Source organism: Girardinichthys multiradiatus, chromosome 20 (genome assembly GCF_021462225.1).
Source record: "Girardinichthys multiradiatus isolate DD_20200921_A chromosome 20, DD_fGirMul_XY1, whole genome shotgun sequence".
Classification (NCBI taxonomy): Eukaryota; Metazoa; Chordata; class Actinopteri; order Cyprinodontiformes; family Goodeidae; genus Girardinichthys; species Girardinichthys multiradiatus.
This window is the reverse complement of record NC_061812.1, coordinates 37,401,340-37,428,123: the sequence shown is the minus strand read 5'-3', so window position 1 is coordinate 37,428,123 and position 26,784 is coordinate 37,401,340. Positions and strand designations below refer to the sequence as shown.

Here is a 26,784-nt window from a genome sequence, read left to right as displayed (position 1 = left end):
TGCTCCTAGCTGTGGCACCTTGCTATATGAGTTGAATTTTACTTCATCCTCCTTCCCAGGGTGCACAATTGACTTTATCTTTCGTATCACTTCTTCATAAATAATATTTATTGCAACAACATCTGGGCACTTGGGATCTTTAGTTAAAATGTATGGGCTCAGTTTGTTAAGTGTTAAGTTGCTGAGGTCTGCCTTTCTGCACTGGGAGCTGATGAAAATACTTGGGCTTCTAGCAGATAGAAATGAATCTTAAGTGATAATGAAGGTCATCTCCCACTTAACATCTATTTAACTTTTCCTCTTAATGATTAAATCGCTCCTGGCCAGTTGGGACATGTTAGTCAGGTGTTTATTAACCAATTATATTATTACTTTGTAATACACTGAGGTGTATTATCTTAGAAAAGAAGGGCCTTCTTAATCTAAAGAAAAGATGAGATTTTACAAAATGTTAACACTTACTGAGCACATCATGCTATCAGGATATTGAGGGCCAATGCTGCCCTAATCCAATAAATTCAATTCAGTTTATTTAATGAATGAATAAATAAATGAGTAGTTTGTGAAACCAGTGTTCATATAGCTGATTATTTCATTAAAATAAAATCAGCCGGGGGTCTTTCTGCATGGAGTTTGCATGTTCTCCCCATGCATGCGTGGGCTCTCACCGGGTACTCCAGCTTCCACCCATAATCCAAAATCATGACTGATAGGTTAATTGGTCTCTCTAATTTGCTCTTAGGTGTGCATGGTTGTTTGTCCTGTATGTCTCTGTGTTGCCCTGCGATGGACTGGCGACCTGTCCAGGGTATATCCCGCCTCTCGCCTATCACCCTTGCTCACCTCAGAGTACAGTTGATACTGGCTTGGTGAGTTAGCCATTTTGCTGTCTACTTTGCATGTACATGTGTGCACACCCGGCAACTGATCCTCTCTTACTGGAGGCATCAGAGTGTCAAACAGTGTTCTGGGTGTCCTTAAGCTTCTTCGTAGTGCTGACTGTCAGACAAGGCATCCATCTGGGAAGGTAATGAGATTCTGCCTTCTTGGTTTAGCTGCCTGAGGGGGATACGGGTTAGTGGAGTGCGACCTTTTGGCCACCCAGTTTCCATTTTCTGGGTCTGTCAAGGACGCTCAATTCGGTATGCAAACATCGTCTCCTCGGTTATCTTCCGCAGACAGATTGGGTGGATTATAAGAGAAAAAAATAGGTTGACTTATGGTATATATATACATCCCTTTTATTATCTAACAAGCCATTCTTGGGTGTTCATCTCCATAGGTTTGATATACATTTGCAGAAAATGAAACCTTCAGTAATGGTTTTTGTATACCCATGGATATACATAAAGAATAAACAAAGACAAGTATTGTAACAGAAACATGTGTACTAATGGTGCATGTGTTCTGGTTAAAACATTTGGAAGTGTTTGAGCAGCCTGCTGTGTACATTTTGCTTCTTCCAAAGCTCTGTTTTCTATCACTGTTACTGGTTGTATTGTGTTTTACAGCTTGTTTGAGTCTTTCTTCATGTTCAGCTCTGTTTGTGGTGCCGTCATTTTGGTGTGACAGCCAGAATTAGAATCTTTATTCAAGCTGGTTTAAACTCAAGAGACCCAGGGTTTTTTCTTGAGAGACTATTCCAATTACTTTAATAGCTTTGTATTAATGTTTACAGAGTATTTATCATCAGTCCATTAATCACTAATATTTATTTCAATTTACTTATTTTGTTTTTGTTCAATAATCCAGCAGGTCTGGATATACTTGGGAGTTGCTTGACCAGTGTCTGTGTCTGTCCAATTGCAGAAAGATCTGTGTGCACTGCAAGTGTCGGCGTGAAGAGCATGCAGTGACAGTCATGCCGGTGGAAATGGAGAAGACGGTCACCAAGCTGATGTACGACTTCCAGAGGAACTCAACCTCGGACGACGACTCAGGCTGTGCCCTGGAGGAGTATGCCTGGGTGCCGCTGGGACTCAAACCTGAACAGGTTTCTGCACGTCTCCACTTGTTTTGATACGGACTATGCAGCATAAACACTCGAAGGCATTGAAGCTACACACTGTTGTTTTTAGAGTGTATTTGTTGCTTTAAGTATGTGTGGCTACATTCCTAACAAAGTTTGAATTGTTATGACTAAAGTACAGTGATGGGCTATACAGGTACATCCATATAAGTCATTATTGAAAAGAACAGTTCAAAAAGTGAAACTCATACACAGAGCCATGTTTTTTGAGCATTTATTTCATTTCATAAAAATTTTTTATAAAACAGAAGATATACATAAGGGTATTCAAATGCAAATATTAAAGGGCCACAAAGAAAATTTTCAATGAATCAAAGGTCCGTTTATTAGAGTCAAGCCACACAGCATAAAATAGTCATATTCAAAATAACTTAACCATCTCAGGAATTTAACAAATAACATAAGTGGTCAAATAAAATAGAAATAGAAAGTCCCTTTCAGTTTAACCAAAAGAGTCAACCCCAGAATTCTTTGGTAATCAAAGATGTCAAGATCTCAGGAATCAAAATGCAATGAAAAACGTTTTTACATCTCGTACCACTCTGGCTGACCTCTCTGTTGCTTTTTGTTTGTCGGATGTAACAAGAATCCTTTTCAAAATGCCTATGCTTGCTCTCATTATGCTATTTCAAACGGGAAACCTTTATCATACCTATGGTCTCCTGGCAGATTAAGCCCATCGGTCTTTTACTGGTTGCAGAAACACATTATTGGGGAGGACTGCTGACTTAGCAGTTATCCAGCAGACAGTCATTGAAACCCTCCACAAGGAGGATAAGCCACAAATGGTCATTGCTGAGGAAACTTGCTTTCCAGTGCTGTATGTGAGCATTTTAATGGAAAGTTGGGTGGAAGGAAAAATATTGCACAAGCAGCAGGGGTAGCTGCAACCTTGAGAGCATTATGAAGCAAACCACAATCATGAATTCGGCAGAGATTCAAAACGTGTAGACTCCAGCTGGAGTTGGTGCTTCAGGGGCCACCACACATACGTATTTAGTATACTTTTCATGTGTTAAGCCTCCCGACTCCACTCTAAACCAGAGATAATATCAGAAACATCTTACTACGGCTAAGGAGAAAAACAACTGGACATTTGCTCACTGGTACAATGTAATTTTTTCAGATGAAAGTAAATGTTGCATTTTGTTTTAGAAATCAAGGTCCCAGAGTCTGGAGGAAGAGTGGAGAGCCATATAGTCCAAGTTGTTTAAGGGTCTCATGTGAAGTTGGTGTTGGTCCATTGTGTTTTACCAAGTGCAAAGTCAGCCAAGCCAGCTACCAGGATATTTTAGGGCACTGCTTTTCACTTCTGACGAGCTTTGTGGACATGCTGCAACATGGGCTTCCTTGGCATCTCAGCAGAACCGCAGGCTGATCGTCTTGATGCAATGCAGCATTGATGCAGTAATTCATGCAAAAGGAGGCCAGACCCAGTATTGAGTGTATATATTGTATAGTAAATTGACCTTTCAGTAGGCCTAAAAAGATCCTGTTATATGATTTTATCATTAGTGTTGAGTTTTTATTAGCTCTGGGCCATAATCATCAAAAGTAACAGAAAGTACTTGATATTAATTTATACCACATGGAGTAATAAATGAGATTCACTTTTTAAAATGAATTACTGAAAATTCATTTTGCAAAGTTTTAATTTTGTTTAAAGGTACCTGTGGTTTGACTTTAGCGATTGTAAATGTATTCATAAACAAAGGGTTTTTGCAGACATGAGTATGGTAAAACTCCTGTTAGTTAAAAGACTGACTGAGCAGGATTCAACTAAAATCCCCAGCACACTAAGAGGTAAAACCACAGCGTGGAAGTTGTACATGTTTGCTTAATAGCTCGTCCGTTGAGCTGACACATCGCCTTCACCGGGCTAACGGATAACAAAAGATCACATATCTCCAGCCCTTAAAATAATCTCCTTATTGTTTCTGCTACCAAACATGTTTACAGGAGTTTTCTTGGCCCTCGTAAGCACTTGAGTCAAGCCTGCACAGCACATTAAACAGTTTTATGCACGTAGAAGAAAATCCTCTTTTACAATGCTCCACTGAGCCAGAGGTGTTCACATGTGGGAGGGTCTCTGGTTCAATTGGACAATAGAGGCGTTTATTGAAGCTGGTTTCATTTCATTGAAGAGCTGAGTCAATATGCTGCTGGCACAGGCCCTAGTTTTCACCTGAGAGGAGCTATTTTTTTTATTTCTGCCTAGGGTCACACTTATAAACCCAGACTCAGCATGGTAGATCTTTGAAAGAAATGGCACAATAATTGACAAAAATGACTTAGAGATTTTCAAATTTTTTTTTTGGTCTTAATATAATTTTAAAATGTGTAAAAGTTTTAATTTATAATTTTCAGTGATGCACAGATGTGTCCCACGTTAATGCAATCTCTGAAATGTTGAGGCTTTTAGGCTGTGAAAACTTGTTTAGCAACCTTTTGCATAGGACCAAATCTAAACAAAAAGCTAAAGCTTTGGATCTAAATGGTGGGTTTTAAATTTCCACTCTGGGAGCCAGAGCTCGTTATTAGTCTGCTTTTGAGCTGGCAGTGGTGTCCTCTCTGTGTAATGAGAGATTTCTACTCAGCTGTACAGCAGTCAAGTACGTGGATCTGAGGGATTTCGAAGGATAACTCTGCACTCGTGTGGGACTTCATTTGTCCTCAAAAGTGTGTTTACAGGTATCCTTCTTAAATCTTATTGATGCACTTAACTAGCACTTTACAGAAATGCAAGCTGAGCAAAGTAATCTCCACCGAATGGAGATGCTATTAAGTGTTTTTGTCGTGTTTCAGAGCTGCAGTGTGAGAAGGGCCTGTGTTTAAAACAAAACTACTAGATGTTGCCAAGTTACGGTTCAACAAGGGCAGGAATGTAATTCTGCAGAGTCCTCATAGGGGCATTTTCCGTTTTTCATCATCATGTAAGAGCTTCAGTCTAACACAGAACCTCTGCTCAGCAGTTACGGCAATCTGATTTTAATTTTCTGTCCAGCCTGACGTATGTGCTTTCAACCCTCTAACACTGGATATTTGTACAGAACTTTGGCTTCAGGTAATGAAATGTAAACTAGCTGCCGGGTCTGGACCCATGGCTTTAAAATGGATTTAAAACAGAGAGAGAAGCGAGGGTAGATTGACCTGTTTCCTAAGTAAACCTGAGCACAATTAAAACAATTCCAGGCCAGGATGGGGGAGCAATAAAACTGTCAGCTGTTGACCTGATCACTGATCTTTGAACAATTGTGGCTCCTCCCATTTGCATCACTAATATTTTTAACAACTAGTGCAAGCATTGCAAAAACATTTGCGACAGATATTTATGTCCCCTCCATTGGATGGATAGTGGATGGAAGGTTTTATGAGCAAATATTTTGAAAGTTCATGGCATTCCCATCAGTCTAAGAGCATCTATTGTCTTGTGACTTATGACCTTTTTATGGCTGCATGTGTTTTGCCTCATTCCTTCCCTCTAAGAAAATGCAAAGTGAAGGATTGTGGAAATTGTAGCTAATGTTCAGGGCAGTCATGCTAACTATTAAGTAGTCCAGCCAGTTTTTCCTATGCAATGTGCACTGCTGAAGATAATCACAGTGTTGTTCACCAAAAATGAAGAACAAATGGCTAATTATCTCAGTGGAGCTGCACAGAATGTATATTGCATTCAGTACTTGGTATTTAAAAGTAACTGCTGCACACTAGCATTGTCCACTTACACATGAAGCTTTGCAATGCACAAACACCACTGGCTATATGGTGAGATCTTTCAAGAGAGAGTTCAGGGTTTTTAATGTGAGGTTCTGTTAAAAGGGTATAAGCAGTTAAAATCTTATCTGCATAAGATAACTCTCTTTGTTTCTCAATAGTATACATCCAGATTTGTAGTATATAGTATAACTATGTTCTATCTATAACATTTAAGTATTTTCATTTTAATACATAAATTCAAGCTAAAACATAGAATAAACGCCCAATAATATTTGCAGTAATATTCAAAGGTATATTATGCAGAACATTATACCTGTTTTGCCTTTCTGTATAGAGTAATGATGGGAGTTTAACCAGTTTATATTAGCTGGTCATTCAGTCAGGCTCAGGTAGTTAACCTGTAGTACCCTGCTTAGCAGACACGCTGGTATTCAGACATGCACCTCTTTAGTTTCCACCCCATGACTTTCTTTTGCCACAAACTGCCAAATATGTGGTTCCTGTATCCGAGGGGGAAAATGGTAGTAGCCTTTTTATTGCCTGCTGGCCAGTAGAGCACCTTAACGGGTGTCTGTGTATGGGGGGTGGAGGGGTAGGGGTGGGGGAACTGACTATTCCCCTAGCAGTAGATCTGTTTTTGCTCATCTTTCAGGTTTTCGCCTGAATGAAACCAAATTTTACTCAATCATCTACAAGGTTTCACTTCTGCCACGAAAACCCAACTTTTCTCACCGCTGGTTGCTGTGCCGAGTTGTGCTTTCTAACCACCGCTGTATCATATCCACGTCCACTAACCACTGCACAGAGTATTGCTGAAGGAATGCCAGAGCTGCTTCCTGAATGTGTTGGGCTGTTAACAGCAATAGAAACCAGCTGTGAGAAGCGATCTCTCCTGTCACCCTTTTCCAAAGTCCTACCATTAGCTAGGGAAAACACTCCTTTCAGTACAGTTTAAATGTCGGCCCTGTCTTGAGCTTTGTCTGCTTTTGATTATAGTTATTATCACAAGCTGCTTCTCTTGAGTTTCACTGTCTTTCTACATGTCTGCATGTGTGTATCTTTCTTTTGATCTTGCCCGCGGGGCAGCGAGCCTTTCACCTCCAGATTCTAACCCTACTGTTGTTGGAGGCATGTTTTGTAATTTATCATCAGCTCTACATGTGTGTGTGTAGGTGTACAGTATATGCTAGACTCCAGTTGGTCTTTCACGGACTATATTCCAGCAAACACAAGGAAAAGCCAACCAAAGCATAGCAGGAGGAATTGGGTTACACCCGAACAGAGATCTGTAAAATCAACCCAACCCCGAACACAATTTCAAAAGGCTGTGGCTACCGCTGATCAGGATTTTTAATGCCCCAGCTTTACAGTTCAACTTGAAGATGTGTTTTTAAAGCATTATGGTTATTTTGAGCCCTGGTTCACTAACTCCTGTCTGCAGGATTCAGGTTAACCTGTTTTTGTGAAGCAGAGTTGGAGCTTTCAGCCTGTCTTTGCCAATAACACCAAGTCAGTAAATCCATTCAGGAGACCAGCAGGTCATTGAGACAGACATGACCCAGTCAGCAAGTATCAATCACAGATTCTATGGAGGACATCAGCTCTGATATGGTTTTGCCTTTCGTTTAATGACGCACTTTCATTACCTTTTAACATTTGAATCCTTGTAACAAATTCCTTCTCCCCTTTCTTCTCTCTTTTTGGCCAATGTCTTTAAATCTTCCTTTAAAAACCCTGCAGGTTTGCTCCTCCCCCTTCGCTGACCTCTGTTATACCCCAGTCCTGCAGATATAGTGCAATAAAAAAGGGACTGTGATAAATAACATGGAGATGACAACCATTGTCTGCTGTGGAAATGTGGGGAATGTAATTCAGAACTATCCAGATTAACATTAATCTGCTCCAGCACGTGTGCACACACACTATGTTCAGTTAGGTTAATCACTGCTTTGGCAATAAGTGTGTGTGTGTGTGTGTGTGTGTGTGCGAGTGAGAGAGAGTGCACCTTTGACAGGTCAGTGATACATTCCCATGTCAATGTGAGAGATTGAGGAGTGGGGTTCCATTAAGTCTCTCTATGGTGGACCATAAATCAAAGTGATTTTTAACTGTGTGTAGGCTTCTGTGTGACGTTGGCTTGTAGGGGTAAAACCTATCTCCAAAGTTTTACCTTTTCAGCATTGAAGTTATTTTAATTTTAATAATAATTCACCCAGTTTGTGCAATAATTAATTAATATTTTTAAATCCAAAGTGGGCTAATTTCCCCTTAATCAGCACTGAGTAATTATCACAGGTCAAATACTAAAAATGAGCATATTTTTATCTTTCGCAATTCAACAATTTCCCAATGAACGTGCAGGCCAAATATAAAAGAAAATCTGACATCAGCATTGGCCAGGAAAAAGCCTGATTAATGCATTTAATAAAATAAAATTTTTCTAAGACAAATTTACTAAGAAATTGAGATTTATTTGGCCAGAGTATAGAATCTGCCAATTTTCCCTTGATCACTTCTGATCGGTGATTGGCAGGTCACATATTGAAAAATATTTTTTTATCCCCTGGTCATTACATAAATCTGTCAGAACCAAGAACTCACATCATTTTTAGTCTATAAACACATCAAACAACCCCATGTTAATTATTAATTTTCTGTTTGATTTAAGACTACTACCTCTATCAAAGAACGTGCAGCACATTTCTCCCGTTTATGATCTAAGCCTTAGAAAAATATCAGAATTGGTCAAAATTTTAATCAGCAGGTCAAATTTTAAAGAAAACTGTAAATCCGGCTATAAAGCCAGATCGGTTCATATCTGTTTAGCGTCTTTAATCATCTTACAGGCAAATATCTTAGGACCAACTAATTTGCCAGTGATCAGAAACGGTGATCAGCAAGTTAGGTCCCAACATTTCCTGCTCAATCGACAAGTCTCACCTTAAAGAAAATCGTTATTGCTCAGGAAAAGCCTGATCACTGGATCTCTGCTTGCAATTATAAAAGGAACATTTGTAACAATATTACAGATGCACCAATTAGTGGCAAAAGAACGGGATTGGCCAATTTTGATCAGCTCTGATCGATATTTGTCATCAACAAACTTTAACCAAATTTAATTTGATGCAGTTTTTTTTTGTTGTCAAAATCTGATAAAAGTTAGGCACGTTTGCTTCAATGTAAAAATGGGATAAAACTGTGCATACTGTTTTTCTGTTGCAATAAACCCCACAACCTTCATGTGTGGTGTTTACCTTTTTTAAGTCTAGCCAGCACATTTTTGCTCATTTATTTAAATAAGCAGGTCAGACCTAAAAAAAACAAAATGCAAATCGGTATATGGCAGTAAAAGCCTAATCTGTGCGTCGGTGCTTTTATTAGTAAATAGATAATTTTTGACTATTCTACAGACAACATGACTAAATAGAAAATAACACCTTATGCTACAGAAGGCTAAAATGTTTACAGAACGAATATTAATCAAAGGTCGAGCTCAAAGTGAAAATATTTAGCCCTACGTGTCATTATTTGGTGTTTCTCAGATAGTTGACCTGCTGCAGAAGCATTATGATTTTCCATCCGTCTCATCCTCTGTGTGTCGTCTGCAGGTTCATCACTACTACAGCTCACTGCCTGAGGACAAGGTGCCCTACGTGAACAGCCCAGGAGAGAAATACCGCATCAAACAGCTGCTCTATCAGCTTCCACCCCACGACAATGAAGTGAGAGTCCACACCGTCCCGCCCGTCCTCCCCCACCTCCATCCATCCATCCATCTACTCCTCCCTCCCCCACCTTTTCTGCTTCAGGCCATTATAGAGATAAGAGGGGAACAGAGGGGAGACAGGCAGGAGAAATGGGGGGCTGTCTTGTTAATGGACGTGAATGAGATGGAGCGATGTTTGTAGCCACTTATTAGGATTTGTTACATTAATAAATCATTATCACGAGCCGTCCTGAGAGTGAGCTCCTTAAAAGATTGGCACGCTCGGCCTTAATTGCTTCATTTTTTTCACAAGTTTTAGCTTTATGTCCTTGTTTCGAAGTTGCAGGTGATCCTGTCTAATAATCTGACAGACAAAATAAATAAACTTGTTTTTAAATGCTCAAAAATCTTCAATGGTCTGTGATCTCAGAGGAATAAAATGTATCAGTTATGGTTCCTTCACCTTCTTTAGACAGATCTTCTATCAGTCTACACCAGTGGAAAGCTAAGAGCTTGTGAGAACCTCCTACCCGCCACCCCCTTTCCGCTGATTTCAGAGAATTAAAACGACTCACACTAGGTTTCGGTCATTTGTGCAGCTGTTTTAATCTGTTTTTCCAGGCTGTGACAATGAAATGAAACCCTGTTTACCGAGTTATGTTAGTTCACATCGATCTCCGAATATTGGCTGAACTGGGGTTAGTTGTCAACACACCAACAGCTACACTGAGACAAGTTCATGTCTGCAGTATGCATTTCACAAAGGAGGATTGTATTGAGAGAAAGAGAGAATAAAACACCTATCGCCGATCATGATTTCATTCCATGATCTACACACGTTCTTTACTCCTCATGATCAACTGAACGCTTCAAACACACAATTGGGGGGATGAAGTGGACCCACCAATATTGGACCCCTACCTGTGGAGGTTGTATTAATAATAGATTAGCAACTTTTAATTAAAACATCCAGCTTATTTTTCAAGATGGTCAGAATCACGTACTAACAATTTAAGTGTTATTATAACTAGGACTTTAACGTGTTGTGTTATTCTTCTTCTATCAACCTTGAGCTCCACAGAGCAGCATCCCATGTCAGTATGCTGATCATTTGATGTGTTATGTTTGTGTCCAGGTACGATACTGCAACAGCCTGGACGACGAGGAGAAGCGAGAACTCAAACTCTTCAGCAACCAGAGGAAGCGGGAGAACCTGGGCCGCGGAAACGTGCGTCCGTTCCCAGTGACGATGATGGGGGCCATCTGCGAACAGGTAGCTCATTTAAAAACCCTCAAAGACATAATTGGTGACCATGAGCCATATTTTCACTTCTAAATGGCGTGATGGGATGAGAGTGAGCATGACACGGTCAAAGATGTGTCATGTGGGCCGTAGAAGGAAAGTTATGAATCATGCAACTTACATATGGAACACTCTGCTGGCATGTCAGCCCCTGTGATGTATAGGACAGCTGCTTCATGTTGACATGTGAAGGGCAGAGACGCAACATTCGCCTGGGTTTTCCAACAACACCCTGACCTTTTCTGTCTCACCTTGGAGTCTTCCAATGTAGAGCTTGCTGCCGATGCATGTCTACATTTGTCTCTCTGGCATGCTGGCTGTCATACTGTATTCTTTTGATTTACAAACATAGCACGCCGTTCTGTCTTTGAGAGCTAGGTCAGTGTTAAAACATCCATGTTATTTCTCACTTTTATCCAGTGTGTTGTAAATTGGTCAATATATCACTTGCATGTTCTCCTTTAGCATCCTTATGGGACTTGTGAGTGTAATGGAGCATTCCTTTAACAACAAAGCTGCACAGTTCGGCATCGGCTGTGTGAAGAACAGGCTGAACTGGAGTGGAATGGAATGGGTCCCAGTATGCATGCAGCTGCTTTACAACATGTGGCTCTTGTCCAATTAGCTTGCACAAATAAAACTATGTGTCCAGTAAAAGTCAATTGAATATCATCAGGTATATATTGATTTGAATCATCCCTCCTTTGGCCTCTCTGCAGCAGCAGGTTTTGCTGCAGCTTACAGTGCTGTGGAAAATGATTTGCCCTCTTACAGATTTAGAGCCAGTCAGCGGTGGGCTTGCTGGTACGCTTTGGATCATTTTACTGCTGCTTAATCCAAATGTGTTTGGGCTTAAGGTCACAAACTGATGGTCAGACATTCACCTTCAGGATTTTCTGCAAGAGAGGAGAATTTATACTTCCATCAATTACGTCAAGTCATCAAGTTTCTAAAACAGCAAAATAACTTTAAAGCATCACATTACCACCGTCATGTTTTTACTGTCAGTATAATGTTCTATACTGGAATGCAAGTTTTACATCAGATGTAACAGGATGGACACATTCTAATTTTGTTTAATCAGTTCAGATTATTTTCCCAGGATTCTTGGTGATCATCAAGATGTTTTTGGCAATTGTGAGATGGTCTTTGTGTTCTTTTGGTAAGCAATGGTTTTCACCTTGAAATTCTGCCTTGAACACTGACCTTAACTGAGGCCAGTGAGGCCTGCTGTGCTGTATTTGTTGTTCTGGGTTCATTTGTGAGCTCCTAGATGAGTTGTCAACACGCTCTTGGAGTAATTTCACTCCCCCTGTTAACCCTGTTCCGTGTTTTCTTCATTTGTGGATTATGGTTTCAGTTTGGTTCTCTGTTGGCCCAAAGCTTTAGAAATGGCTTTGTTATTTTAGCCAGACTGATAGATGGCAGGGACTTTGTTTATTATCTGTTCTTGAATTTCTTTTGGTTATTCTGATATTCTGATATGTCTTAGCCTACTTCATGTTGTCAGACAGGCTCTATTTAAATGTTTTCTTTATTCTTTATTCACAGCCACAGAACCAAGATGGTTTTGATTTTGTTTTTTTCCCCTTTTAATACATGGAATAATCAGCTACAACTGCATTTTGTATAACTCAGGTGATCTTGGTGTCAAATTGAAATTCACATGATATTCTGAAACACATATGCATGACTAAAAAGCAAAAACAACAGAAATCTGTAAGGGGGCAAATATGATCTTCACAGCACTGCAAATAACCTGATTGCACCGTAAACCTCAGCCCATTCTTGCCCGCTCCCCTTAATCTAATTGCCATTCCCGACATCGGCCTTGTCACTGTAAAACTACGATATTTCTGTTTCTGCTTCTCTTCACTAAAGCCTCATTCTCCTCTTTTTTTTTTATCCTGACACATATCTTTTCATTTTATTCCACTGAGGTCAACTCATAGCTTCTCAGTTCTCTTCATGGACTTCCAGGCACACAAATAAACTAAATTATTCCACAAACAGAAGCAGTAACAGTTTTATAAATTTGATTAGAATCTCTTTTAATGCTGATTAATTCTAGATGACACAACAGCCTTTAACTAGATGGTTATTTCTCAGTTGTTGGACTGTTTTGTTGATCAGTCATTCTCAAGTTTTTGGCAATATTAAACAGAATCCTTTTGGGTTTTTTTACTAGAAAAAATTTATTTTTATTTAACATTTAAAAAGCCTGTTGTAAAGATTGATGCAATGTTGCAATTCTAGTGTTAACGAGAAACGTAATGAATTGAAATCCAACCTTAGGTGTGTAAAAGCACTACAGATCCCACAGCATCATTACTAAAATGAAGTCAAAATGGAAATGTTTGTAGAACCATCTTTATTTGCAATCATTAACACTTGCCCTAGTAGTTATTTTCTGTCTGACTGTCAGTCTCTTACATCGTTGTGGAGAGGTTTTGGTCCATTTTTCTTTTTAAAGTTGCTTAATGTAATTGTGGCTAACAAGCATTTGTTTCTGCACGGCTCCTTTAAGGTCCCACATTTCCATCAGGTTGAGGTCTGGACTTACACTGATCCATTGCAACAAGTACCTTCCTTTTCAGCCATTCTGCCTTAGATTTACTGCAGTGTGAGCTGTCAAACCGATGGCCTCCCTTTTGAATATAGATGTTTTTACAGAACAGTTCATGGTTGACACAAATACTGCAAGGTGTCCAGATCCTGCGCACAGGGTTAGGATTAGAGTTAGGGTTTAGTTTTCACTAAATGTTGCAATGTGTACTATGTAAAATCATCTCCACTCTGATCTCATCTATACAAAGGACATGGTTTTCAAAGTCGACTACTTCATTCAGTCCTGCTGCAACATTCCTTTGAGAAAGAAGAGCCCTTATCGTGGCAGCCTTACCAAACAAGCCATTTGTTCCATCAAGTTTTAACTTTACTGCCATTAACTTTAACTTTATTATGCTAATGTTAATGTTAATGAATTTTTACAGGACCCTTGAACGTGGCATGTGTCTGACCTAGTTGTAAATTTCCCGGGACGATCACTTCAGGGAGGACTGGTAGTGGTCTTAAATGATTTCCACTTCAGAATGATATATCTCTCTGTAGAGTGATTAATATCAAATTTACAGTTCGCTTTTCAAAAGTTTTTGCTGATGTCTCTCCACCTTGACATGAGGTTAACATAGACCTGAATTCTCCAGACCACCGAAACATTTGCTTTGACAGAGATGATGATCACACTTGCTGATGATCATTCTATTATATTTGATTTGCAGCACCTGGCTGCTACGTTTCTTCTTAAATCCTATAGAAGCAGCAGGGATGGACTGACTTTTTCCTAATATTGTACTGGAAGTCATGCTGGGTTACACATGGAAGAATAAAGTTACAAGCTGTTTTTGTTCTTCTCTTCCCAGTGTGGAGGCCAGATAAATGGTGGCGACATCGCTGTGTTTGCCTCCCGGGCTGGCCACAGCGTCTGTTGGCACCCTGCCTGCTTCGTGTGCAGCACGTGCAAGGAGCTGTTGGTGGACCTCATCTACTTCTACCAGGACGGGAAGATCTACTGCGGCCGGCACCACGCTGAGAGACTGAAGCCGCGCTGCACGGCCTGCGACGAGGTGTGTAGACACAACATGCCTACAGACAGATTACTGTTTATAAATAACTACAGATGTAACAGTGTCCGAAAGCCTATTTATAAAGCATTTACACACATGGAGAGCTTTAAGCAGCTGTCACATGATGCTAACAGGCTTTCTTGTTTAATGAGGTCAGCTTCTAGTAGGCTGATCTCCTAAACATTAACACTAAATTACTTAATGTGCAAATGGGAACAGGGACACAGAAGCACTTAAGAGGCACCCTGACAGTTTTAACAGCAGTTCAATTAAAAGCAAATGTGCCACCTAGATTGCACCAAGTCCCACTCACATTAGCCTCCCACTCAAGTCAGACACAAAGAGGAGGATCTCAGAGTGTGAAGCAGCTGAAGTAAAGTGGAGCATTTAGAGGAGGATGAATTGGGAGGCAAACAAAGTAACCATCACCTCTCTTATCTCTCCTTCCTCAGATCATCTTTGCAGATGAATGCACCGAGGCGGAGGGCCGGCACTGGCACATGAAGCACTTCTGCTGCTTCGAGTGTGAGACGGTGCTGGGGGGCCAGCGGTACATCATGAAGGAGGGACGGCCCTACTGCTGCTCCTGCTTCGAGTCTCTCTACGCTGAGTACTGTGACTCCTGTGGAGAGCACATTGGTATGCTGATATTGGACAGATTTTAAGAACTGCTTAATTGAACAGTGTCCACCATAGGGAGGCATTTGAGGCAAATTGTGCTGTGATGGTGGGGTACGAGGACTGGGTGGAAAAGGAATGAGAAACTAGCTGACATCAAAAGACATTCAAAATAGACTAAAGAAGCATAACTGGGAAGTGAAAGGACACTAAAATCTGAAAATGTGGGCTGCATTTTTACCCACACCCCCCAATGTCATCATCCCAAATAATTCAAATACTTTATGCCTCCATAAATTTCCTAATTAGTATACAGAGTCTACTGGCGTGTAAGTTTGTGTCAGTTACCGTTTTTTGAGAAATTTGTGAACTAAATGCATCCTTAAGACCAAGGAGCACATTCTGAAAGGCCAGGGAGAAAGTTGTAGAGTTCAAAGCAAATGTATGTGATAAAACATTATCTCAAGCTCTGAACATCTCACAGAGCACCATGCCTGGCCTTTCAGTTTCAGTTGGTGTGTACTTACACATACAGGTCTGGTAAGGAGAGGATTAAGAAGAGAAGCAGCCAAGAGGCCCATGGTTACTCTGGAGGAGCTGCAGAGATCCATAGCCTAGTTGGGAGAATCTGTCAATGGAAGATATTTAACTCTATTAATTTATGGAAGAGTGGCAAGAATAAAGGCATAAAGAAAGTCTCAACCTGCCTGTACTCACTATTTTTTTGTTGTTGCTAGAATCGATGTAGCAGAGGTCCAAATCTCTGAAATGCATAGTGTGGCCTTTTTTATAAGTGTTACTTTTAGGTGTTTTGGTGTGTGTAACATTTTGCAATAAATATTCTCTTTGTAAGACCGAGCTCCACTCGGACCAAATTTAAAAAGTAAAAAAAAAAGAGGGGATTTGCAACAACTAATTACACGCCGTTGTGATGAGGTGCACTCCAATGTTTTTGTCGTAACAAGCAGTTTGTGTGGACTGGAACTTCAAGCATAAACCAGTCCCATTTGTAGTTTACCCCAAACCCGGGAATCACCAAAAACATGGAAGAAAGTGATCATCTGATCAGATTAGACAAAGACTGAATTTTAGACCTCTATGCAAAACCCTGTTGCTAAGGAAAATTAACTGCACATCACCATCCTTTCTGTAAAAATAGAAGTGTCTACATTATTCTGTGGGGATGCTTTTCTGTAATAGAATAGGCAGGTCAGAGTGGACAGGAAACCTAGAAGAAAACCTGCTGGATGCTGCTAAAGACCTGAGACTGAGGTGGAGGTTCACGCTCCAGAAGGACATTGACCATAAACAGTCAGAGCTGCAATGGAATGGTCAAAGCAGAGTCATGTGTTAGAGTGACCTATTCAAAATCCAGATCTTAATCTAATTGAAAACCTGTGGCAAGAATTGAACATTGATGTTTTTCATCTAATCTGGAAGGACTTTGGCCTTTTTAATAGAAGCATGAGGAAAGGTCTCAGTATTGAGATTTACAAAGCTGGCATTGACAAATCTTAAACGTCTTGCAGCTGTAACTGCAGCAAAAGATAGATCTACAAATATGGTCTGCGTAAAAAGGCGCCAAACATTTTTTGAACATCATTTGTGAAAATCTCAAATGATATATTTTCTTATCTTATTTCACAGTGATGCACTATGTTGTCTGGTCTTTCACAAAATTACAATAAAATATATACAGAGTATGAATTTCTCAACAAGGCACTGTTTTTATGAAGGCACTTAAGAAGGCACTGTCCTCAAAGCTGTTTTTAAAGATGTGTGGCTGCAGTACTGTAAGCATTAATATGAATATCAGGTATCATAGGAGTGAATAAAGCCCATCTTTTTCATTTGGTTTATTTTATTATTTGCCAGGCAGAATGCTGTAAAGTATTTAACTAAAGAAGTACTGAACCACCAGAGGCTGCTGTACAACCAGATGGCAATCATTATCAACTAGCTTTATTTCTTTTCATTATCAACTAGCGTTATTTCTTTCCCCCCTCGACTGAAAACATTGTGAAAAAGTTGTGTTTATGCAGTTCTGGACAAGCTCTAAAATGAGTTTGCCACATAGCACTTTGGTTTCCACCTCTAATGCTATTTTCTCAGTCAGCAGACTAAAAATGTGCTGCTTTTCACATAAGACGGCATATTTAATCAAGCCATGTAACAGCCATTAAAGATCTCAAAATTTGTGGGTCTTTTTAACATATTTCAATGCGTTGGATTTTGCATAACCCTTTTTCTGTTTTTATTTTCCCTTCAGGAATTGATCAAGGCCAGATGACGTATGACGGGCAGCACTGGCACGCCACTGAGGGCTGTTTCTGTTGTGCCCGCTGTAAATGCTCTCTGCTTGGTCGACCTTTCCTGCCCAAACAGGGGCAAATCTTCTGCTCGCGCTCCTGCAGTCTGGGGGAAGAGCCCAACGGCTCTGATTCCTCTGATTCGGCCTTCCAAAGTGCTCGCTCCACACGGGAATCTAGACGCAGCACCAAAACATCAAAGAGCGACAGCGGCGTGCAGTCAGAGAGGTTTTCAGGCGAAGTGGACCCTCTGTCTTTACAAATGGATCTGCTTAGTCTTTCCAGCCAGACGCCCAGTTTGACCCGTGAGCCACCTTCCTGGCAGAACCAGGAGCAGATGGGTGACGGTTACAATTACGAGCCACAACCCGATCCAGCTACCGACCCCTCTCCTCTCCAGCTTCTCAACCAGTGTAACGTAAGGAGTTCCTATAACCCCACCTCCCCTGGACAGACTAATCAACAGCATGATCACCGGATCAATGAGAACGGTGGTTTAAAGCGGCCCCCCATCTCAGCGATGAAGGGCCAGTCTCTCAATGAGAGTTGGCTCCAGCAGGCAGCTCCAGAGGAGTACTGCCCACCCAAACTAAGGCCTCAAAAGAGCTTAACTGAAGTGCACCACAATGGCTTTTCCTCAGACAAACGCTCCATCAGTTTGCACGGGTTTCAGAGGGACAGAGATCGGGGGCCTCAGACAACTGCTCAGGTGGCAAGAAGCAGAAACCCCATTAATGCACTTAACTTCACAGAACAGCTGACCCCACTGGAGCAGACCCCAAGAGGTTCCATGGAGTCCTTGGCTTTGTCCAATGCTACCGGTGAGTTTGGAACCATTAACTGCTGTAAAAAATGATTTGCCCTCTAACAGATTACTCCTGTTTTTGCTTTTTTGTCACATTTAAATGTATAAAATGTATTAATTTTAACATCTAGCAAAGATAACCTGAGTAAATACAAAATGCAGTTTTTATATTACAATTGTATTAATGTACAAAGTACATTGAAGGTAAATTGCTGTCTAAGTAAACCCTTTTTTTTAAATATAATTGCCTCTTTGTTACATGAGTTGAGTGATTGACATCACTTTCACTTGCTAAACCCAGACCTGATTACTGACAGACCTGCAGCATCAAGAAATCATTTACATAGAACCTTTCTGACAACCTGAAGTAGGCTATAAGATCTCTTAAAGTAACATGTCCCAATCTAAAGAAAGAACAGATGAGAAACAAAGCCACTGACATTAGCAGTCTGGAAAGAATCATAAAGCCATTTTTAAAGCTGTGGGACTCCAATGAGGCATAGTTTGACACATTATTCATAAATGGAGAAAACATGAAACAGGGTCAACCCTTTCCTGAAGTGGCCATCCAATCAAAATTTCTCCCAAGAGAGCATCGACGACTCATCCAGGAGGCAATAAATAAACCCAGAACATCTAAAGCACTGCAGGTCTCAATTGCCTAAATTAAGGTCAGTGTTCATGAGTCAACAATAGGAAAGTGACTGGGCAAAAACCGCATCCATGGGTGAGTCCTAAGGTGCTGACAAAAAATGACAGAAAGGCACATCTCACATATTCCAAAAAATGTCTTGGTGACCACCACAACTTTTAGAAAAGTCTGTTGTGCATTCTATTATATCTCGAGCATCTGGAAACCAACGCAGCATGCCAGTTAATTAACATCATTCCTATAATCAAACGTGGTGGGGGTGGTGGTGTGATGGTCTGGGGCTGCTTTGGTGCTTCAGGATCTGGCTGACCTGTCGTAATTGATTGAACCGTTCTGCTCCCACCAAAAAATCTTAAAGGAGGATGTGTGGCCATCAGTTTGTGAGCTTAAGCTCAAATATACTTGAGTTTTGTAGCTGGAAAATTATCCATACTACACCAGGTAATCCATCTCTGAATGGCTCAAAACCAATTTAAATTGGGGGTCTGGAGTGGCCTAATCAAAGTCTTAATTTAAATCTGTCTGAGATGCAGAAAAACCTTCCAGTGTGGCTAAATAATACATTCTCCATAGAAGAGTGAGCCAAAATGTCTCCACAGCATGTAAAAAACCTCATTGTCAGATTTCGCAAATGCTTGATAGCAGCTGTTGCTACCCAGGGTAGCACAATCAGTTGGGTTAAGTCAAGCTGGCCCTTTTACATAGGGCCAGCTTGGTTTTGATACCCTTTTTCCCCTCAATTAAGCCAAATCATTACTTGAGAACTGCCTTTTGTTTTCACTCATTATCTTTTTTGACATAAAATTTGTTTTTATTTTATTATTAACATAACATCTGTTTAATGAACTCATAAACCTGTTACAAAAAGATGAAAAAAAGGATGAAATCTGTAAGGGGTAAAGATTTTTTACCTAACTTTATTTTGAGACTTCATGTGCATAGTATTTATTCAGTTCGAAAGGTCATTATGAGAAATACAATTCAAAGATAACAATTTATTCTACTCTGTTTACTTACAGGCAACTCGGCGGACGGTGGAGGAAAGCATCAGGATCAACTCTCTCGTTTCTCCATGCCCGACCTGAGCAAAGACTCTGGAATGAATGTTTCAGAGAAGAGCAACATGGACACCCTGAACTCATCCATGCAGTTTCGTAGCTCAGAGTCTATACACAGCCTCAAAACCAGCCAGTCCTACCTGGAAATAACCCCCCCCAGGTCTTCCCAGTACCAAATGCAGTATTGCGACCCTCCAGGAATGAGAGTTGGTGTAGGCATGACTCATTTACCTCCTGGCTTCACCTATCAGGAGGAGGAGAGGATGGTAAGCAGCGCTAATGCTGCACGCTTGCCACCAATCAGTGAATGCAGAGTAAGCGGTGTTGGTGGACGAGGGGCGAGCATCTGGACAGATGCTCCAGAAGACACCTCTCAAAAGCGTCGGCACCATCATCACCGCCAGCGAAGATCCCGCCGCTCTCGGTCTGAAAACGCTCTAAACCTGGTAGCTGATCGTAGAGCAAGACCCCAAGAAAGACCACAGCTGAATGTCAGAGAAGATTATGATCGATTCCCACCACCTAGGGGTGCTGGGGGCCAGTTTGGAGCTGGAGGACAGGGAAGATACCAGCCCCAGGCCTTCAGGCAGTGCCCCAGAACCACTTCAGACCTATGTTTGCAGAACCCTGCAGCTAACAGGCGCAGTGGATTGAGCCAGTACTCCTGGGACGAGTATTATGATGACGACTGGTGCTCCACCTGCTCTTCATCCTCCGAATCAGAGGATGAGGGTTACTTCCTGGGTGAGCCCATCCCCAGGCCCATCCAGCTGCGCTACATGAACAACCAGGAGATGGTCCACAAGTACAACAACACAGGAATGGGAGGACCCAACCGCAGCGGGCAGCTGCACACCCGCAAACGCAGAAAAAGCAAGAATTGCATTATCTCTTAACATCTGGACCTTTTCTACAGGACATTTGTTTTTGTTTAGCTTGAGTACGCTAACATCCTCCATAAGAAACAAAGAAATGTGTGTTTTTGAGTGCAAGTTATCAAATGGTTGAAAGTCAGTAATGAATTAAAGCTGGTAAACCATAAAAAGGCAATAATATTTGCATGGTTGTTCATTTTAATATTTCAGATTTTCTATGTGCAGTTTTGTCAGTGTTTATCAATAGCTGATGTGCAATTTCTCTTAAACATAATTTTCTTTCTTTGCTACAAAGAAGTACATAACTTAGTCTGTTTGGTACAGTTTTAAGTTTTCAGTCAGTGTGACCTAGACTTAGGACCTTCTGTTCTATTACAGTTAATAACTTGTACATTGATAAATGAATTATTAATTTCATCTAAATTAAAAAAAATGTAAATATGATTGTAAATGTGGGCCCATATTTTTATTTTTTGTAAGGATAGAATGAGGTAAATATCTAAAATGTAGAAGTAGAACATAACTAAAACAACTTATGCATGTGTTGTTTGGCTGACTTGGTGCTGCGTTTGGAATAAAGCAGTATTTCAGAGCATTGTGGATCAACAGCTGGTGTTTCTGTGTAAAAAAAAAAAAAAAAAAAAAAAGGAACAACACATAGGTGATAAAGTGTGCAGCTCTTTTTCTTTAACCCGTTGAATGCATATAATGACTGACTGTGAGGGGACTGATTAGAGTCATCCTCCACTGGGTTGTTAGCTGGTGGTGGGTGCAGCAGTCACAGTCATCACACTCTGTCCATTGTCCTCCTGACAAATTGAGAGATTGTTACATCAGCCTCACTGAGCCAACAAAATGCCAACTAAAGGTCTGGATGTTCAGATATTAAAACCAGGTAATGTCAGACATTCCTTTTCCCCTTAGAAGGGGTTTATTGGTTTGTTTTTGTTCAATGGCATGCTCATATAATAACTTTCATATCTGTCTGAGCTATATTTTTAGACCAGAGATGTCAAACTCCAGTCTACCCAGGCCAATGTGCTGCAACGTTTAGATGTGTGTCTGCTTGAACCCACCTCAATAAAATGATGCGGTTATTACCAGGATTCTGTGGACCAGAGAGACATCTGAAAGTTGCAGGGCTGTTTTAGACACTTACAAATGAAAATATGCTGCACACTAAAATAAAATCCTAGACTTTTTTTGTAGTCAAGTATCCCTATCAGAGATCGCCCAATCAGGATTATTTTTCTGCCCTATTACAGTCATTTAAGAATAGGCATTTGCTGACAAAACATCCTAATCTCAAAATTGGTTAAAATCAGTCATTTGCATATGCAATAGAATGACATGGTACATTTCACTAGTATTAACTCTGTCATGAATGATGTTCAGAATGGTGCATTTTTGGACATATTTTGTCTCGTTTTTGCTGGACAGACCTATGTTTTCAATTGTATATTTGTCTTGCCATGTATAGTCTTCAATAAACTTTCATTTGGTTTCTGCTAACTGTCTTCATGAGAAGCACGTGCTAGGCTATTGCTAATATATCCCCACTTTTATTATAGGACTTGATCATTCGGTCCGCAAGATCTTCAGTATGGACAAAACCTTTAGGACAAGTTGTTCTCCTGCTTCATAATGCTTCGCCTGAAGGTTGTAAAAGGTTTTAGCTGCCCTGTACATAGAGAGTCAGTGAAGAGCTAGTCAAATAAAATAGACAGGAAACTGAAGCGGCCAAAACAATACCATGTTGGCTGTGAATGTCACAGCCTCGTGAAGGGTGAATAACTAATGTTTTTAGGGAAAACCCAGATTTGTTGAATCAACAAAATGATGTTCATGATCTGGAATTCAGTTCTGCAACCTATAAACACAAAAACATGGCCTTATTAAAAAAAACATTGGCTGAGTTAATTGAAGTCATACAGCTGTCAGAAAATCAGCAGGTAATAAAACTAACTTAAGCTGGGGACATTCCTGGTCACAATGTAAATGTTAAAGTTATCGTTCTCTTTAATAACATTTCCAGTGTGTCCTCCTTAAGTCTTATCTACGTGTCTTATAAACTTCAACCTTTTCCTAATCAAGATTCTGTATTAGTCACAGTACAATGAATTATTTTTCTCATTGGGACTCTATTGTATACACCATGTAAAGCAAAGTCACTGGCTGTGAAAAAAACTGAGTTAATGAGTGTTGAGCAGCATTTTCTGTGAATTGTGTGTGTTCATGAATTGAATCATTAAAAAACAGAACTTTTTAACTCAAAGTTAAAAATATGTGCAGACAAAATTCAAGGAACATAATAGATAAGCCCAGTTAATGTTATTTGGTAAATGCAACTGATCTTGCAAGTAATGTAGTTTTCTCAGAATAACATGTGATTCAGGTAATGTGGTCCTGACTGAAACAGTTTACATGTTAGGTTTTCAGTGTGTGCTTCAAACAGGAATATAAAAACAAACATTTCTGTGTAGATGACTACCTAATGCGAAATGCAATGATGCTTTAAAGGTTCATAAAACAGTGTTTGCATAAACTGATATGATGTATTTGAGATTAGAGTCCTTTTTAGACAGATGAAGCCTGCTTTAGTATTGGCCCCCTTCAGATTAGTTGTTAACTTCAGCCTCCTGGTTGGAGTAAATGCTTTTAAAGTGATGAGAATGTGAACTGATTTAACTGGAGACATCTATATCACAAACGTATTTCCGTTGTGCTGGGTTACAAATTATATTTTTATACATGGTTCATAAACTGAAAATCAAAGGCACTCAAGTGTGTTGGAGAAAGAAACTGCTGTCTCCTGTTTAGGCTCACTGGGAGGTTGGAACTGGTCCCAGCCAGCACCGGGAGAGAGCCATGGCCCCCCCGATGGCCGGATCGCCAGACCTATGTGTCTGAGGTTTAACTATTGGCATATATTACCTGACAGGTTGTATTGCAAAGTGTTAAGCAGTGTCATACTGTAAATTGGATTGCTTCTGTAGTCCATGTGGAGAAGGGATTACTGTTGCTGGCTCCCATAATCCACACAGACCCGTCTACTGTACTTGGAGCAAGGTGTGTGAATGCCAGTCTGTTGATTCAAAGCACTGACGCATTCATGCTGTTGGAATAATTGGCACAAAAAGAGTGTTTACCTTACCTCAAGTGTGCTCAGGTTTTCATGTTTGCTCAGAAACATTTGGATGATCCCTAGATGTGGTTGGAAAACAAGCTAGATACAAAAGATTTAAAGGTTTAAACATATGAACCCCATTATGTTGGGCTGCTGATGGCCTGGTCTGTAAATTCAGACAGTTCCTAGTTTATAATCAGTCCTTAACTGGGAGTGCAGAGAGGACAAAATTGTCTGTTAAACACTTGCTTCCTTTACATCATCATCACTAACTCTCATTAGTTTCTTTATTAGTCCCTCACCAAAGTGTGTTTATGTGTGGAGTGTCTCCATGTGTTTAATTAAAAGCAAATGGAGGCAGCACAGCAAGGGTAGGGGGGGGGCACAGATTGCTGCCATATGCTCCTCAGACTGTGGCACATCCAAGGTGGAGAACGGTGGGCAGATAATCTGAGAGGTGCGTCTGGATGCTTCCAGTTGCCACAGTCGGGACTGCCGATGAATTACAGCCACGAAGGCCTCGGTACCGCCCCAGCACAAAGTCAGCTGATGCTTTCAGAATTACAGCCAAAAAAAGGATGCTGAATGACTATCAGTCAGACAGAGTAAGTTTATATATAGCAGTGTTCAAAATAATAGCAGTCCAACTAGACTAACCAAGTCAATCACTGTTTTCGAAATTATATTACCACATGGCAAATAATTCACTAGAGTCATAGAAAACCAAACGAACCAACATTCATTATATGTATGCCCCTGAGTCTGTAAATGACAAGCTTCTCAGTAGTTTGCTGGAAGTTTGACCCATTCCTCCTAACTGGTGTAACTGCTGCTTTGCTCACACACAGCCTTTAAGCCCTGCCTAGTCTAATCAATGGGACTTGAGATTTGGGCTTTCTGGTGGGCACTCCAGGACATTGACATGGTTGTTCTTAAGCCCCTCTGTAATTAAGTTGACTGTATTATTAGGTTCATTGTCTATCTGAAATACCCATTTGTGCCCAGGCTTTACCTTTCTGGCTGATGCATAGGGATGTTGCTTCAATATGTTCTGACATAGCCCTTTGGCCTATGTCAGAATAGGACTCTTTTTTTATTTCACTGGCCTTAACAGCTAAAACTTGTTATGCTGGTTTTTTTTAAGTATTCTCAGGCCATTTTTGTTGAGTTGCAAGGTATATTATATACAAATTAAAGGAAGAAAATATATTTTAGAAATGGCCTCCCTCATCATTCAGAAATTTAGCAAACCAAAAACAAGATAAGTTTATTCTTTTTTTTGTGGCACTAGAGGCCTGTATTTTTTGATAGTAGGTAGACAGGAGGGGGGAGGGGGGGTATTCGGCAAAGATCACTGGGTCCAGGACTCAAACCCAGGACAGCTGCACTGAGGACTATAGCCTGTGCACATGGTCGCGAGCTTAACCCCTACACCACCAGTGCCACGCCTAAGTTCAGTCTGATTTAATGTCAAAGATTTAGCTAAGTGGTGTACATGTAAAATGACATCCATATGACGTACACCCCAAAGCATCACACTCCCTTCCTTCTTCCCACAGTGCCAAGCCATGTCTTCCACATGTACAATCAGAACAAACATTTTGTTCAACAGCTTTTACTACAGCAGCTTTCTTTTGTTCTTCAGAGGTGTTTCTTGGTCAGTAAGTTCCAATGACAAAGGTCGTAGAGGAGATTCAATTGTGGAAAGGCCCTGCCAGCTAACCATCACAATCTGGCCCTACTCATCAGAATCTCTAAAATCACTCTGCAGACATACAGTATGTTTCTGCTTCCAGCTCATCAACTTAAAAGACAGAAATGTCACTTGCTGCAGTGTAAATGTGAATGTGAAGGTAGTGATCTGCTGTTTTCTTGAGTTGTTTCTGGAGAAACAGCTGCAATTTATAGGAAACCAAAATAGCTGGATTTAGTTATTTTAAAAGGAAGAATGCCAAATTGGAACTTATCAAACATGCACACAAGCAGCTTTTCTTTCAACAGCAGCGACTTACTGACTGGCCTCACTAAATATGAAGGCATGTGACCAGACCAAATAGGGCCTCACTGCGCCGTCTCCAACCACAGAACCATCATGTGTGTTCAATTACTGTGGCAAGAATGCACAAACACAGCAACTGTCAAGCCAGAAATCACCTTAACAAGGGTATATGTTGCAGTTTTTTAGTGTTTGCAACTTCAATGAGATATTTTTTCCCCTCTTTCATGGGGCGGTAATCCCCATATGCTGACAGTGTATTTTAACATGTCAGGTATAATCGCTCTGTAAGCCCCCAAGTCTGTGTAAAAAAGGTCAGGAGGGCAGAGCTTGATCTTCCTCTGCTCAGATTCCCCTCTGTTTCACCTCACTGTTTAAACCCACTGTCCTGTGTGATGGGCTTGCTGCTCTCCTGATATAGAAGTGTTAATATCCTGTGACAGCAACCCTGTTGTCCATCTGTCTCTCTTCTCTTCTTTTCTTTAAGCAGCTCTAAATTGTCCCAAGCAAATGATGAAAAGGACATAAAGTTGCGAACAGTTTAAATATAATATATGACATGTTGAGGCCTTAATTGGAGCTCATTGGAATCTACCACAGGGGTTCTGATTCAGCAATTATGTTAGAAATAGTTATCTATTTACCATGTTCACTCAGTCTGACAGGTGGCCCAGGGAAATGCCAGGTTTGTGTTGATCCACAGATCGAACAGCTCAACGGGCACCTCGCCATGGAGGAGAACTGCATGCTGGGCATCTTAACAGCAGACTGCCAGAAGGATCCATCTGGTTTAAGACGTCAGCCCCCACCACTTCTCCTCACTTCTTTGACTTTTTCAGCAAGCTCTGGTCTCAGGAGGGGCTCCATCTGTGTGGCACCTGTAGGTAATCACAACAGCTAATGAAGCCAAATGCAAGGCAGCATTGGTTGTAGAGATTTCATGAAGCACATTAATTAGATTTA

General features: G+C 40.6%; 1 protein-coding gene across 3 annotated transcripts in view; it reads left to right on the top strand.

The window, feature by feature from the left end:
• The window catches only part of prickle2b (prickle homolog 2b), a 140,238-nt gene extending 118,028 nt beyond the window's left edge, over positions 1 to 22,210 (top strand). For all 3 annotated transcript variants that reach the window (XM_047348195.1, XM_047348196.1, XM_047348197.1), the window contains 7 exons: positions 1,810 to 1,993; positions 9,355 to 9,468; positions 10,588 to 10,725; positions 14,178 to 14,381; positions 14,834 to 15,020; positions 17,269 to 18,129; positions 19,785 to 22,210. In XM_047348195.1, the coding sequence (XP_047204151.1) occupies positions 1,810 to 1,993; positions 9,355 to 9,468; positions 10,588 to 10,725; positions 14,178 to 14,381; positions 14,834 to 15,020; positions 17,269 to 18,129; positions 19,785 to 20,719 (2,623 nt within the window). In that variant the 3' untranslated portion in view covers positions 20,720 to 22,210. The remainder of the gene's footprint in view (positions 1 to 1,809; positions 1,994 to 9,354; positions 9,469 to 10,587; positions 10,726 to 14,177; positions 14,382 to 14,833; positions 15,021 to 17,268; positions 18,130 to 19,784) is intronic.
• The last annotated feature ends 4,574 nt before the right edge of the window (positions 22,211 to 26,784 follow it).